This window comes from Lolium rigidum, chromosome 5, assembly GCF_022539505.1.
Source record: "Lolium rigidum isolate FL_2022 chromosome 5, APGP_CSIRO_Lrig_0.1, whole genome shotgun sequence".
NCBI classification, from domain to species: domain Eukaryota; kingdom Viridiplantae; phylum Streptophyta; class Magnoliopsida; order Poales; family Poaceae; genus Lolium; species Lolium rigidum.
In genome coordinates this window covers 7,461,568-7,478,821 of record NC_061512.1, presented here as the reverse complement: position 1 = coordinate 7,478,821, position 17,254 = coordinate 7,461,568, and the positions used below count along the sequence as shown (strand labels likewise).

At 45.0% G+C, this 17,254-nt stretch overlaps 1 protein-coding gene across 1 annotated transcript in view; it reads left to right on the top strand.

Moving 5' to 3' along the window:
* Positions 1-15,362: 15,362 nt before the first annotated feature.
* LOC124655583 (p21-activated protein kinase-interacting protein 1-like) overlaps positions 15,363-17,254 on the top strand; it is a 3,567-nt gene continuing 1,675 nt past the window's right edge. The window contains exons 1-2 of the mRNA XM_047194453.1: positions 15,363-16,073; positions 16,442-16,733. Coding sequence (XP_047050409.1) covers positions 15,393-16,073; positions 16,442-16,733 — 973 coding nt within the window. The 5' untranslated portion in view covers positions 15,363-15,392. The remainder of the gene's footprint in view (positions 16,074-16,441; positions 16,734-17,254) is intronic.

Here is a 17,254-nt window from a genome sequence, read left to right as displayed (position 1 = left end):
TCATTAATGGGTGCAAAGTACATGATGCAAGAGCTTAAACATGATCTATATGAGCACAACAATTGCCAAGATTCGACTCTATGAGCCCAACAACCCCATCATGGTACGACGCGGTGGCACCAGATGGTGTCGCTGCCACCTTGAATGCCAGGGGATCGGAGGAGGTGGTAGGGGACGGGCACAGTGGAGAGATGGATGCTATCCAGGATGTTGTTGATGTAGAGATGGCGGAGTGGAGGCGTGACACCATGGTTGAGATGCAGGAAGACGAAGATATTCGTGTTGCCTGCCGGAACTCCTTGGAAGCAGGTCGTCGAGAATCTGAGAAGAGGCTAGCCGACGAGAGAATTGAACTGGATTGATTCGCAAGTTTTATGGGTGGGTACATTAGCGAGGATTCGTGCTACGAGCTGCATCCGATGCTAACCCTTTCTTCCGAGTGCACTCCATCCAAGAAGGGCAAAGAGGTACTTGTTCCGGATTATTCTTCCAGCGACGACGATTCTACTGCTTAATTGGGTTCTACTTCACATGGTGCGGTGTGCCCTGTGCACCCTTTTTAATTTATTAAGTGTGTTCCCCTTGTTCGATATGTATTCCTTTTTTCCGCAACTTCTAGTTCATTTTAGATTGTGCTGCTCGATGAGCGGCTTGTATCCTAGGACTCCTGATTGTACCGCTTACATTTGCCATGTTTTATATTAATGTTCTACGTATTGGTGTTTACTTAAAGTATCCTTCAAAAATAAACTGCACATCGACTGGTCTAAGGGATTACAGAACGATTTTTCCTCTAGCGCACTGAATGTTTGGCACGTGTTTCAGCAAACAGCTCCGTTTCTAGAAGTAGAAAAAAACATGACTTGCAAATTACATTTAAAATGTCCGTGGGCTAATAAAAAGCATAAAACATACGTTCCCCCTAGATCTTGAGTACCACAACAAGGCACATTATGAAAACTACAACAAGCATAGCTAGCAACATGTTCAGCAGGCTAATCATAGTAGAAGTTGAATCCAACAACTTCATCATGTTTTTGTCTACTCCTAATCCAGTCGAACTTTTGTCCTCCTCCTTCTTCCTCTCAAGCTCTCTCCTCCTCTCCTCTGCCCAACAAATGGCTGCAACTGCACTATCTCCGCGGATGAAATTGTTCTCCACCAGATATAAGATGTACTCTAACTCGATGACTGTGACTAGGCGCTGGCGAAAATCAAATGCATAGCATGTCCACGACGCCCCCAAGTATACCATGGACATGACCTGGGAGAGTCGTATCTTGGTAAGGTACCTAGTTAAGTCTGTGATTTCATATGCATATTTTATTCGCAGTACTGTCTCGGTAAAACTTACTGTCGTTCGGCCGTCGAGCCGTGCGCTGTATGGTGGGGGTCAAATGATGCCATGCACTCTGCTTGGGTGGCACTCGACGAGGCGTTAATCTGCATGAAAAAAAACCTCTCAAATTTTTACGCACTCGTGTGGCCCGTTCTGCGTAGCACGCATCGAATTATTGTACTAACCGTCCATTCAAGGGATGTGTGATGCCTTGGGGATTGATCCCGGGCACCCTCGAACCGCTCAAGCTCCAGCTGTCGGAAACATCTTATTGTAGCCGCACACAGTTGCGCGTCAAATGATACTCCTCTTGGCAGCAGATTTTTAATCTGGTGTCCGGTCATGGTGAAGACAGGTTCGTCCCACAGGTGAATCCAAGTCCTGTAAAAAAAATTGTTTTTCATCAATGAAAAAATGGCGTTGGATAAAGCACCAAACAAAAAAGTTGGCTTGACATCATGGTGAAGAATCGAAAAATAAATGACTATCAAAGGATTACTTGTTTAGTTCTTCTGTCGTAGCAGTGTCTTTGATCCAACTCCCAAATGAAGCAACCCATCTAGCTGCCGAGCGTACATACGGATTTGCTGCACATGGGCCATGGTGGCGTCCCACCAATGCAACCCAGTCGGCCACCCCTATCCTATTCTTTTGATAGCACTTCTGTCTCAGTCCACCCCCGATGAATCTGAACTCTGTGTTGACCGTGTGAGTGTCCGTCGTCTCAGCGTCAACACGCCCTCCTCGCGTGTTCATCGTAAACTCTGGTGCCGCGCAACTGTCTGATCCAAGTGTTCCGTGCGGATTCGCTCTTTCACTGAAATTTTACGATGTTTGTTATTATATAACGCTTTTTCTTATAGATAACTAAAAAAATCACACTGTAAGCGGAGGGGTGCGGTACCTCACTACATCTCTGGGCAACTGATTTGTTCCCCTCCTCGAGCTTTCCCAACCTGGCAAAAATGGTAGATGTTGCCTCAATGCCTATAGTTATACACTGTAAGATTTCCGAAGGGTAAACATAGGAGAACGAATTTCCGAGATACATACCATCAAAGCTGCTAGACTGTGGTAGATTCTGAATACCTCTAATTACTTTAGAGGCAAATCTGCGTGCCCAGGATGTCGCGGAAACCATTTCTCTATTCTTCTGTATGATTTCTCGTGTAAGACTGTCCATCCCATTCAGACAAGATTCTAGGCCTTGCGCGTACTGTGCTATGCGCTGCGCCTCGATCCCATGATCAATAACACGATCCTGCATCGTGAGAATGTGGGGTGTACTTCCTCCTGCTAAGTCTCTCCTAAACAGCGGAAGCAAGAAATCTATAAAAAATCAAATTACATGAGCGCCAAGAAAAATCTACCTGTTCGTCCTCATTGCTGCCTCCCTCGCTTTGTTGCTCCATGTTTGCTCCGTCTTCGATTAGATATGCGGCAGGGGCATAAGGTCCATCCAGCCTCTGCCCAATTTTTAGTGTTAGTTCTAGCGAAGTTGTTTCCATCCGCGCTCTACCGCTGCTTCGATGCTGGGGATGAGTGCTGCTACTCACAACCTCACCCCCCTGGAGGATTTTTTCAGCTGCTTTGCTGCCGCCGCTATGCTCACCTCCTCCGTCCTTTTTTGTTAGCAGCTAAAAAAAATGGAGTGCGTTGCCTGCCGCGAACAGCTGTGCGCCAGGTTATCATTATATCGCTACAACCTCTATCTAGTAGGATGCATTGATATGCGCGCGCAGGGTTGCTGTGCGCAGAGTGGTCATAGGCAGTTTAAAAATGTATTGCTCTGGATATGTACTTATATTTTTACAGTGCAAGCGTTGCTCCAGGCATCTGTCTCGATAATTTTTTCGGCCTACTAAGATATATTCGGCCCATGCACGTACCAACATGTGCGAGATCTTTAATTTTTTCCCGCCTACACGAACGACTGTAGTGGCCCGCATGCGATAAGTGTTTCTTGTATTGTTGGTTACATGTGTACATTCCTAGAAATGGTGTCTCGAAAAACCAAAAATATAAAAATATATGTTGGAAAAGAAACACCGTTCGTACCTGCACATCGTTGACGTGCTCCTCCGGCCGGGTGGCGCAGTGCAATCCAGACGCTACAGTAACTGCAAGTATAGCTTCGTATGTCGTCATGAGATTGGCGTCCTCATCCGTCTCAAACTAACATATAAGCAGCAAAAAATCCATTTAGCAGCCCTCCTATAAAATCTTAGGTATCATATTGTATATCGTAGTACATATGATAAAAAAAAATCACCTGGAAACGAGAAAGGTTAGTCGCGGATGTGTTGGGGTGTTGTTCGTTGCATCGAATGTTGTCTCCTCCATCCATGAACGAACTGTTGTCGTATATATTTGGGTACTCAGCATCGGACACGCCCAAGTTGCTCCACGTTGATATGTCTGCAAGTGAAATACAAAAATTTAGGTCAAAAAATGTTGAGATAAAAAGAGGTCTGTCAAGTTTACGCGGAATAAAACAGCAGTGTGAAAGCACGATAGCTGTTGCTGCGGGGGCAAAACCTTCGCACACTCCTTGTTCCCCCCGGTGCCTCTAGAGCTTTTGCTCGAAGTAAGGACGAAAGTGAAAGTGTTTCACCAAAGCGCACCTGCAACTTTGCATGTCTATATATAGGGGGTGCTCTTTACATTGATTCATCCGTGCCTAACTAAGGTTTAATCTAATCATACGTAGATATCTACGGAGTACCAATATGCCAACACAGACGCGTAAAAAGAAGTGTACCGTGCAAAGTAATAAGTGGATGGCTATACTAATGGAGATTTGGGTGTACGACGAAACCTCACATGCCAGGCTCTCTACAGTGCCTGAACACACTCTCCACTACTCCTGTGTCAAAGGCCGGCATGCATGCACCTTACGCAGTGAATAAAACGAGCTACAGGTACTCCTGCGAGCGTACGGCTGATTGATTGCATCCCACCAATAAGCAGGAGCAGCTCCCTAGGCATGACCACTATTGTGCCGATGGCAACACCTCTAAAACAGTCTGCATGCATGTGTCATTGCTTTGGAGAGTACCCAGTAATTAATTACTTCGTCTCCTAGTAGTTGTGCATGGTTCGAAAAAAAATGAGATGAATGCATCTGTGGGTGCTGTTATACAAATTAAACTTGATGATACCTGATCGCGGCATGTGTAACATATCCGCGGAACAACATAAGCAAACTCGCACTCGGCATTAAAACATAAAAATGGTTTGGGATAAAATTACAGTCATCTAATGATACAATAAATTGTCTGGTTATTTATTAAAAAACTAGGAAGCATATCAAAGCTGCGGGACTGTCTTGCCGAGATAACCATGCCGAGCTCAACCCATGCTTCGTTGGTACTACTTAGGGATGAAAAGTTGACCCTCTAACACGTCTGCAATTTCACCGGCAAGCACAAGGTCAATAAGGTATGGCTTCAGTTTGGTAGCATCCATGTGCAGGTGGGAAGCGATCTCTCCGACGTGCACTCCAAGGATTCCATGATTCCTGGTAGGAATGTGCAAGCTTAGATTTGTTCATGATAATTATCGGTGAAACGAGACAGAGTACGTGCCGGGTAGCTATCGTGTAGTTTATTACCTAACATGTAGACACTTCAGCACTACCTTCACAGCGTCGGAGAAAGGCTCTTCCAGCGTTGCACCCTGGTGAAAAAAATGTCACTGCAACTGCTTAGTCGCAACAACAAAAAATATTACATCATTTTCTGCCCCGCAAAAAAAGTACTACTCACCAGCACGTGGTTACTGGAGTATGGGAGATCGAGGACCGGTGGTGGAGAAGTTGCAGGGGTAGGGGCTGGCTCATATGGAGCCTCTTCAGAAAGTGGCTTCTCACCGGTTTCGACAGGTGGCTGAAATCATTGGCTTGTTAAGCCACTTTTTAGAAAGATGCAAAACGGCGAAAACATGGTTTATCTTTATATTAGAAACATCTGCTACGCCTGGCAAACCTCTGTAACCAGTGACGACATAGTAGACCGAGCTGCCCTAATGATATGTTGTTGCATCTCACCGTACGCAGCGAACCTGCGTGACTAAACTAGTTAGCAGAGATGGGCATTAACAATAGCATATAAAAGAAACTGCTATATCAGTCTGAGCTAATTAACCTGCATCTGATGGCAGTCATGGTTAGGCGATCATTTGTAGATGTGATTTCAGCGTACAACTTTACAAATATAGGTGGCCTGTTACAGAGGATAAATTTCTTCTTTACAACTGTGCAGGAGTAGCTTTTTTTAATCTTTAATTAAAGGGAAAAAACTTACTGAATACTTGCTATCTGTCTTCCACACATCCTGAGCCTGCAGGTTAAAAACGGTTTTAGCAGTTGCATCGAGTGGTCTACAACCCCAAAAAATCAAAAATCCGCAGGCAGATCGCCTAAGTGTTGATTACCTAACTAGCACTGGTACAGTTCCTAAGTCATCGTTAAAAATAAAATGTGCCCCGAAAAAAGGAGTTTGAGTGGCCGACAGACGTCCGCACAAAGTCACCTGCCAGTGATGTCCAAAAGGTAATTAGCAAATGCAGCTAAAATTGCAACACATATTTTTTCCTCTCCCTTGTCTATGTTTTGCTTAGCAATAACATGTTTACCCTTGTTAACTCTGCGCCGTTCATGACGATAGGTAGCGTTTCACTGGCAATGGCTGCATCTAGTATCTGACCAACTGTAACAGGTGGTGCTCCAACTCCAAGGTGGTTGAGCTAAAAAAATGTATCACAGAAATATATAGAACCTAAATATTGTTTCTATAACCTAAATAGCTAACCAGTGCCAGGGGAATAGTTGGAGGCTGGGATCATACCTGGATATCTTCGTAGCTCCTTTGCTCCAACTCAACTACAGGTATGAGCAAATACATATAGCCCACAATAATGGCCGACAGCCATAAACCCTACTACCAAGCGCCTGGTTGTTCTCTTCATTCACCATTAGCAGACACGAACACAACTAGCTTGAATGCTTCAACTCCGATCCGTGCTTGCTGCTCGTTGTGCTTTGCTGCTCCCCGGGTCTGCTGCTATGGCCTTGTAGTGAGAAATAAGAAAAATAGAACAGGCTACTGCAGTGGCCAGATCTCCAGGGAACGGATTTGCTGAAGAGAATGCTAAACCAGCCGTCAGAGCGCATGACGTTGCAATGGGGAAGAAGAACAGCACCATCTGCGATATCAACACATAAGAACATAAAATCCAGCATGGCCGAGTTTAATCCTGCCAATCCCATGTATCAAAAAAATTAAAAAAGATGTATCCCTCAAAGAAGAAAATGCACACACCTCCTCCCTTCCTGACGATGCGCGGAATGGATAGTGCCTCCTACCTCTGTGATAGAACTCTATGTCACCGCATGGCTAGCTATATAAAAGAAACGCTACGGCCCTTCCTGGGCTACGCCCCTGCAAACACACTACTTTGACTGTGCATTCAGCTCCCAAGTATACTGTCGCGCTCGTTGTTTGCTCTCTAGTTCTGCAGCTGCTTCATCCCATCATTTACTTCCCACACACCAGTCAATATAGTGGACAAGTCGACAAAAATGATGGTACAAGTGAATCTCTCTGTGGACTATGCTATACACATGCAGGGCACAGTGTCAACCGCTGGCACCGTGCAGACGATTAGCAGATCCACTCAGAGGTTAGCTTGTGCGCGTGACACGATGGCCAGGCTCTGCCCGAATCTAGGGGATGCATCCAACGCTTCTCCATGGGGTGGTATAGCCCCCCGGTGGCAGCACAACATTTCCGGTCTGACATTATTGTGTAGTAAGAAACTTGCCATGTTCTTCACCAAGAGCTTCTTTCAACTCGCTCCTGAAATGAGAGCCAATTTGTGTATTCTTCCTTAGCAACAATAGCCTAAGACATTGGATATATGTTATTCTTGACATCTCCGAACTGTAGCTCCAAGAATCTGAGCACGTGTTTTGAGCTTATAGCATCCATCCAACACTATGAAAGGCAGACATCCATAAAGAAATCCATGTCTTGCAACATCCACACAAAAAAATAGCCCATGGAATACAGGCATGTAGCATATGTCTACATGTTCTCCTCTCTTCATTGCTTCTAGATGTTCCTCAGTGAGGTTAGTGATAGCGGCCACAATACATCTAGCCAGGAATTTTTATCTACCACGGTTTGCGGATAATCTTTGATTATGTAATACTGCTTCTTGTGATCACCTAGAACCATGTTCCTAGATTTTTTATTTTCCCTATAGGACATTCTCTTTGGATCTTCTCTTGGTCAATAATAGTTGTGATGCCAGGATTGGGGTCTAGCCTAAAATTATCATCATAAGAACTACTAAGTCACTTGCAAATAACTCTGGTGCTAGCGAGTGTCCGTTGGACATGTGTGTGTGTGTGTGTGTGTGTCAGATGCATGTTCTTAATACAAAATGTTTCTCATTATTTATCTAAGAGGCATACATATAGAAATTATAGACAAATTTGCTCTCCTCCTTCTCTTTGCAGCACACAATTATCATGTCTTTACAGTTCCTATGGCAGTGGAGATTCCCGACTTGCACAACATGCAGTCTAGAAAGTGCCATAAACGGATAAACGTCTTCGAAACAAACTTTCAACATGAATTTTTGCTTCGGATTCTCTCTGGTCTCATCATACCAAACCCTTGGCTTCTATTTATTTTCTCTAGATTTTCTTCCTTTAGGCTATATAGAAGACACCGGCTCAAATCCATCTTCATCTTCAAGAAAACCCATATTCTCTTCATCGTTAGAGGGAGCCCAATCTGGAATAACAAGAATTTCTACCTGATAGTGTGTTTTGAATGTAGGTCCCTGCTGCTTCTTCACTTTATTTTTCATAGGTTCAACTAGAAGTTGTTCTGATTTGTCACCGTGTGTGTCAAATATATCCTCCGCATCTCTCTCACCCTCACAATGCAGCAGTGGGTCATATCTCTTCCTCTCCATCTTTGCAATTTTTTTCTTTAATTATTATTCTCATTTCCTCCGCGTACACTAGATCATACTCTCCTTCTTTCCACTAACTATAACTATCATCAAATGAATGTACATCCTCTTCTTCTGCTAAATAATTCTCATCAATTTGTGTTTGCAATTTTTTGTTATGTGTCTAAAACTAATAAGGGATGTGTTCATCCTCATATGTCTCTATATCAATGTGACTTGGATAGGATTTAGATTCAAATTTGTCTACCCTATTCCTCATCTTCACTTGGGACAGTAGAATTGCTTGTTTTTTCTTGTCCCTCATCACTACCGGTACTACTTTCTTGTTTGATTCATACTTCGTAATCATCTCATCCACCTTCACTTGGTTGTCCACTAAATCTATCCCCTTTAGTCCATGCCCTTCATCCTTAACATAGTACATTGACACACAATCCCTATCACTCCTTCTCTATTATTCACAGCAAAACCAGATATCTAATTTCTAACCGAGCCATTGTTTTTTTGAATGAATTTAGCACCATAAAATTGAATGTACACATCCCACATCTTCCTACCTTGCCTACATTTAAGAAAATTGTACATCTAAACCTACATTCTAAATTGAGACAACAAATTAGTTGGACTTGTTATGAACCCTAGGTGCTAAATCCCCAAAGCTGAACAACGGGAGTGAGATTTCTTACAGGACATCCGAAATGTAGTGACTAAGCGGGGCCTCACTTGACGTGTTGCCACAACTGCCACACATTCTTCCATGCGCCTCAAAATCCAAATCATCGCCGCACAACTCCTCGTCGGTGCCAATGACGAGAACAGGCCGTCGGACGTATCTCCCATCACCGCCTCCGCCACGAGTTTCTGTTGCCGTCGACGCCTAGTATGTGGGTGTTGTCGTCAATGGCCATGGTTCAGACATCGCGCGGGAGAGGGAGTGTAACTGGTCGACTGTTTTGGCTCTGTTCAGACATAACAGCCTACCGGAGCCCTAATGCCCTTGAGCACTCCACCATCTCTCCCTGACAAGTGGACTTTTCTAGGTTGCCAGAAAACTAGTTAGCACCACTAATTTGGAAGATTCGTGCAATCTTTCAACTGTATGCCCCATTTTGCGGTGGTTTTTTAGCCCAGTTCTAACTCCTAAGTTGGTGGTTATGTGACATTGCAACCCTAAATATGATGTTTTTTTGTCATTTTCTCGAGCAATCTTGAAAGGTTATGTGACTTGTATTACCATCTTGTATTGCAAGATGATAACATGAAAGAAGTCGGAAATTCAATTTGGCTCCCGGGTGCGTATGCACCCTCTACCAAAAAATTATATTTCGAAATGTCAAAAAAATTTAACAAATTTTTCTACATGTACATCTTCATAATACATGTTTACCCTTGTTAACTCTGCGCCGTTCATGACGATAGGTAGCGTTTCACTGGCAATGGCTGCATCTAGTATCTGACTAACTGTAACAGGTGGTGCTCCAACTCCAAGGTGGTTGAGCTAAAAAAAACGTATCACGGAAATATATAGAACCAAAATATTGTTTCTATAACCTAAATAGCTAACCAGTGCCAGGGGAATAGTTGGAGGCTGGGATCATACCTGGATATCTTCGTAGCTCCTTTGCTCCAACTCAACTACAGGTATGAGCAAATACATATAGCCCACAATAATGGCCGACAGCCATAAACCCTACTACCAAGCGCCTGGTTGTTCTCTTCATTCACCATTAGCAGCACGAACACAACTAGCTTGAATGCTTCAACTCCGATCCGTGCTGCTGCTCGTTGTGCTTTGCTGCTCCCCGGGTCTGCTGCTATGGCCTTGTAGTGAGAAATAAGAAAAATAGAACAGGCTACTGCAGTGGCCAGATCTCCAGGGAACGGATTTGCTGAAGAGAATGCTAAACCAGCCGTCAGAGCGCATGACGTTGCAATGGGGAAGAAGAACAGCACCATCTGCGATATCAACACATAAGAACATAAAATCCAGCATGGCCGAGTTTAATCCTGCCAATCCCATGTATCAAAAAAATTAAAAAAGATGTATCCCTCAAAGAAGAAAATGCACACACCTCCTCCCTTCCTGACGATGCGCGGAATGGATAGTGCCTCCTACCTCTGTGATAGAACTCTATGTCACCGCATGGCTAGCTATATAAAAGAAACGCTACGGCCCTTCCTGGGCTACGCCCCTGCAAACACACTACTTTGACTGTGCATTCAGCTCCCAAGTATACTGTCGCGCTCGTTGTTTGCTCTCTAGTTCTGCAGCTGCTTCATCCCATCATTTACTTCCCACACACCGATCAATATAGTGGACAAGTCGACAAAAATGATGGTACAAGTGAATCTCTCTGTGGACTATGCTATACACATGCAGGGCACAGTGTCAACCGCTGGCACCGTGCAGACGATTAGCAGATCCACTCAGAGGTTAGCTTGTGCGCGTGACACGATGGCCAGGCTCTGCCCGAATCTAGGGGATGCATCCAACGCTTCTCCATGGGGTGGTATAGCCCCCCGGTGGCAGCACAACATTTCCGGTCTGACATTATTGTGTAGTAAGAAACTTGCCATGTTCTTCACCAAGAGCTTCTTTCAACTGCTCCTGAAATGAGAGCCAATTTGTGTATTCTTCCTTAGCAACAATAGCCTAAGACATTGGATATATGTTATTCTTGACATCTCTGACTGTAGCTCCAAGAATCTGAGCACGTGTTTTGAGCTTATAGCATCCATCCAACACTATGAAAGGCAGACATCCATAAAGAAATCCATGTCTTGCAACATCCACACAAAAAAATAGCCCATGGAATACAGGCATGTAGCATATGTCTACATGTTCTCCTCTCTTCATTGCTTCTAGATGTTCCTCAGTGAGGTTAGTGATAGCGGCCACAATACATCTAGCCAGGAATTTTTTATCTACCACAGTTTGCAGATAATCTTTGATTATGTAATACTGCTTCTTGTGATCACCTAGAACCATGTTCCTAGATTTTTTATTTTCCCTATAGGACATTCTCTTTGGATCTTCTCTTGGTCAATAATAGTTGTGATGCCAGGATTGGGGTCTAGCCTAAAATTATCATCATAAGAACTACTAAGTCACTTGCAAATAACTCTGGTGCTAGCAGGGTCTGTTGGACATGTGTGTGTGTGTGTGTGTGTGTCAGATGCATGTTCTTAATACAAAATGTTTCTCATTATTTATCTAAGAGGCATACATATAGAAATTATAGACAAATTTGCTCTCCTCCTTCTCTTTGCAGCACACAATTATCATGTCTTTACAGTTCCTATGGCAGTGGAGATTCCCGACTTGCACAACATGCGGTCTAGAAAGTGCCATAAACGGATAAACGTCTTCGAAACAAACTTTCAACATGAATTTTTGCTTCGGATTCTCTCTGGTCTCATCATACCAAACCCTTGGCTTCTATTTATTTTCTCTAGATTTTCTTCCTTTAGGCTATATAGAAGACACCGGCTCAAATCCATCTTCATCTTCAAGAAAACCCATATTCTCTTCATCGTTAGAGGGAGCCCAATCTGGAATAACAAGAATTTCTACACGATAGTGTGTTTTGAATGTAGGTCCCTCGCTGCTTCTTCACTTTATTTTTCATAGGTTCAACTAGAAGTTGTTCCGATTTGTCACCGTGTGTGTCAAATATATCCTCCGCATCTCTCTCACCCTCACAATGCAGCAGTGGGTCATATCTCTTCCTCTCCATCTTTGCAATTTTTTTCTTTAATTATTATTCTCATTTCCTCCGCGTACACTAGATCATACTCTCCTTCTTTCCACTAACTATAACTATCATCAAATGAATGTACATCCTCTTCTTCTCGCTAAATAATTCTCATCAATTTGTGTTTGCAATTTTTTGTTATGTGTCTAAAACTAATAAGGGATGTGTTCATCCTCATATGTCTCTATATCAATGTGACTTGGATAGGATTTAGATTCAAATTTGTCTACCCTATTCCTCATCTTCACTTGGGACAGTAGAATTGCTTGTTTTTTCTTGTCCCTCATCACTACCGGTACTACTTTCTTGTTTGATTCATACTTCGTAATCATCTCATCCACCTTCACTTGGTTGTCCACTAAATCTATCCCCTTTAGTCCATGCCCTTCATCCTTAACATAGTACATTGACACACAATCCCTATCACTCCTTCTCTATTATTCACAGACAAAACCGGATATCTAATTTCTAACCGAGCCATTGTTTTTTTGAATGAATTTAGCACCATAAAATTGAATGTACACATCCCACATCTTCCTACCTTGCCTACATTTAAGAAAATTGTACATCTAAACCTACATTCTAAATTGAGACAACAAATTAGTTGGACTTGTTATGAACCCTAGGTGCTAAATCCCCAAAGCTGAACAACGGGAGTGAGATTTCTTACGGGACATCCGAAATGTAGTGACTAAGCGGGGCCTCACTTGACGTGTTGCCACAACGCCACACATTCTTCCATGCGCCTCAAAATCCAAATCATCGCCGCACAACTCCTCGTCGGTGCCAATGACGAGAACAGGCCGTCGGACGTATCTCCCATCACCGCCTCCGCCACGAGTTTCTGTTGCCGTCGACGCCTAGTATGTGGGTGTTGTCGTCAATGGCCATGGTTCGGACATCGCGCGGAGAGGGAGTGTAGCTGGTCGATTGTTTTGGCTCGTTCGGACATAACGACCTCACCGGAGCCCTAATGCCCTTGAGCACTCCACCATCTCTCCACGACAAGTGGACTTTTCTAGGTTGCCGGAAAACTAGTTAGCACCACTAATTTGGAAGATTCGTGCAATCTTTCAACTGTATGCCCCATTTTGCGGTGGTTTTTTAGCCCAGTTCTAACTCCTAAGTTGGTGGTTATGTGACATTGCAACCCTAAATATGATGTTTTTTTTGTCATTTTCTCGAGCAATCTTGAAAGGTTATGTGACTTGTATTACCATCTTGTATTGCAAGATGATAACATGAAAGAAGTCGGAAATTCAATTTGGCTCCCGGGTGCGTATGCACCCTCTACCAAAAAATTATATTTCGAAATGTCAAAAAAATTTAACAAATTTTTCTACATGTACATCTTCATAATATATGTTTGTTCGTCAAGTTTCACAAAAAATCAATATTTTTGTGGTCTATATAAAAAAAGAGAAAACTTATCTTGTGAAAAGCATTATTTTTAGTACTGAGTTTTATCTTTTTTACACACGTCACATGATAAGTCGATTTTTTATGAAACAACTTTCTAAGCATGTAGCACGAGAAGATTTACATGCGAATTTTTTGTTTCAATTTTTTTTTAAATTCAAAATATGTGTAAGATGCATTTCAAAATAGAGGGAGCATATGCTCCCATGTTCCAAAACACCACTCCCGAAAGAAGTGCATAATTATTCCTCCTGTTTTGAATTATTTAAAGTTCTAGTTTTTAATAAGTTAAACATCTTTCAGTTTGACCAAATCTACATACAAAATGTGCTAATATCTACAATCGTAAATATTTATAGTACGAAAATATATTTTATGATGAAACTAGTACAATGGATGTTCATACATCTATAGATAAATTTGATCAAACATACTCCCTCCATTCTTTTTTAATTGACTCAGATTTAGTACAACTTTATACCTCGTAGCTCACCTAGGGAGCTTTGCCTTGCATAATCCTGTTGAAAACCGGTGACTGGTGCAACACATTGATGTCGTTGTTGAAATCGGTCATACCAAAGAATCAATGCCAAATCCATAAATCTTGAGATATGATAGCTTCAAGAATGACAGTCCATCCCTCTGCATGCCCGCTGTACTGACCCTGCCATCCAAATGGACAGTTCTTCCACTCCCAGTGCATGCAATCTATGTTGTCAATCATTCATGGGAACCCTCTAGACTCATTGATAGACAACAACTGTCTTGTATCCACAACAGTTGGCTCCCTACAGTAATGATGTCTGAACACGGCAATCACGGCTCGACAAAACCTGTACATGGACTCAAGGCAGGTGTTCTCACCCATTCGAAGATACTTATCGAATATATCAGCAACCATTCCATATGATAGCATACGAATAGCTGCGGAGCAGTTTTTGTAGGAGGTGAAGCCTAGCGCACCAATTGCATCGGGCCTGCATTGAAAGTAGGGGTCGTAGTCTCTGATGCCGCGTAGAATGACCATGAATAGGTCCCTTGACATCATGTATCGGCGCCGGAACAGTTTTTTCGGGAACACCGGATTAGTGCGGTAGAAGTAGTCCGCGTGGAGCCGGAGGTGTCCTTCCACTCTGTTGTGCGGCAGGGTTTTTGAGCGGTCCTTCACAGAGCCCCGGTGCACCGGCGTCTGGCTTGAATTGTACTCGTGGAGGATGGAGGCCGCATCAGTAGCCATTATCTGCGTCGACTGATCGGAACCCTCGTCGGAAGAGGAGTCAACGACCTCTGCACGGAACTTGTCCAGCATCTGCCACATGTCCATCTGCGTGGGTAGGAACTACGGATCAATGGCCACGGACAATAGCGCGGAAAACACGAGCAAGAAACTTACCGGCGCAATTGATCGAACAGGTCGTGGGCGGCGAGGCCGGGCGGTGCAACCGGCAAAGTTTGCCCCCCTAACAGGCGACAGGTGTGCGCCAGAGTCTACCCCGACTGAGATCATGTTCTATGGCGCGGCGAGGACCGAGCGAACGGGGTGTATTGCGGTGCAGCGGCTGGTGGGGTTGGGGTGGTGGCATCGCACTAGGGCAGCAAAGAAGGGGAAAAAGAAGTAAATCGAAGCGGTCGATTTCGCTGTCCCTGACGTGCGGAACCGGGTAAGAAAAGGAGGACGCTCGGCCGCGGAGCATCCGCGGAGACGCAGCGCATATTTAGGCCAGGTTTGCGTCGCCACGGACGGTCCGGTGGCATGGCTCATCCATCATGTCCTGGCCCACACCACGGTCCACTGCGCAAAAAGAAGAACAAAACCCCAACAAACCCTTTCTCCCCTCTCCTCCTCAACCCTTCCGGCGGCGGCGGCTCTCGCTTCCTCCCCTCCGTCTCCGATGGCTCTCGTCGCCGGCTCCTACGAGCGCTTCATCTGGGGCTTCTCCCTCAAGCCCATCACCGCCACAGCCCCCTCCTCCGACGGAACCCTAGCCCTCGCCCCGCTCTTCTCCTACCCGGCCCACGCGGGCCCCATCCGCTGCGTGGCGGCCGCGCCGCGCGCGGGGCTGGCGGCCTCGGGCGGCGCCGACGACTCCGTCCGCCTCTACGACCTGCCCACCGCCGCCGACCTCGGCCCGCTCCTCGACCCCTGCGCCGCCGTCTCCGCGCTCGCCTTCCACTCCATCGGGCCCGTGCCCCGCAACCTCCTCGCCGCCTCCGACGACGGCCTGCTCCACCTCTACGACGCCGACGGCTTCGCGCTCCTCAGCTCGCTCCGCGTCTTCCCGCGGGGCCGCGAGGCCGCCGACGCCGTCGCCGTGCACCCCTCCGGCCGCGTCGCGCTCGCCGTTGGCCGCGCGGGGGGTCTCGCCATGCTCAACCTGCTCCGCGGCCGCCGCAGCTTCGCCTGCCGCCTCGAGCGCCCCGCGTCGGCCGTGGCTTATGCGGAGGACGCCGCCGGCGGGGACCGATTCGTGATGGCCGCCGAGGAGAAGGTCACCGTGCATGACTCCGAGGACGCCAGGATCATTCATGAGATGCGCTGCGACAAGAGGGTGCTCGCCTTCGCCCCAGCCAAGGTATTTGGATTTGCCATGCCTCCAGATAATAAACTTCAAGCCATGAGAATGCTTGTTGCTTAATTCTTAGTGTAGGGTTGAGAAATTCCTCAAGTTTGTTAACAACCTGTTCAATGCAAATCTGACTGTGGTCAGCTATCTGACAGCCCATAAGACTGCTAGCTAAAACTTCAAGAAGTAGCTATTAGGACTTATAAGGTCCAATTCCCTTTGTTAAGTGAGTGGATCTTCATATGCTTAATGCTGTAGCACTTTGGCTTCACCTCCCTTGTTTCTCTACTCTTTCTTCTATAATCTTGTAGAAACATCATACAGATATGAATATATGCTGTTAAGTTGCTCACTTGCTTATCATGTTTCTGTGTCAGAATGGAGTACTTTACACTGGAGGCGAGGATCGTGGTATTACTGCTTGGGATCTGTCCAGCGGCAAGGTTTCATCGCGCATTGAGGGCGCTCATTCAACTCGTGTAAAAGGGATTGTTGTTTTCGATAACCGGAATGACGGGTCTGAAGTGAGCACTCTAGTTGCTTCGGCTTCATCCGATGGCGTCATAAGGATCTGGGATGCCCGGATGATTGGAAATGAGAAGCCTACTCCAGTAGCAGAGGTCAACACAAAAGCAAGGATAACATGTCTTGCTGGGTCATCATTGAAATGTAAGTCCATGGAAACTTCATGTGCGAAACAATGCTATACTCCATATGCACAGTGGAGCCATAAAAATAAGGAATTGCTAAGTTTCAGCTAGCTGAGACGTAGCTAACGTCTCAGTCACGTGCTCCATCGTTGGATTTTGTTTCTGCTTAAAGATTCGTGTTTGATATTGTTTATACTTTGTTTAGGCTCGCATCATATAATTCGACTGAGACATAAGCTATGTCTCAGTCGACTGAGACTTAGACACACCCATAAAAATAACCATACATCATAACATTGGATTGGTTGTTCTCAGATAAGAACTATGAATGCTATTACATTTGGTTTCATCGGTTGATGCCTCAATAACATGGCAACTTGTACATTATTTACAATCATATATGTGTTAAGGTTTTCTGATAATACCGTCATACCGTGTCTCCTTCAAGGGCCTGATTGGTTGCCAACAATGGACTGGCTCGCATGAGTTGGGCCAAAAAAACGGTTGTTTGGTTGCTCCTGGGCTATGGTGGCCAAAAGT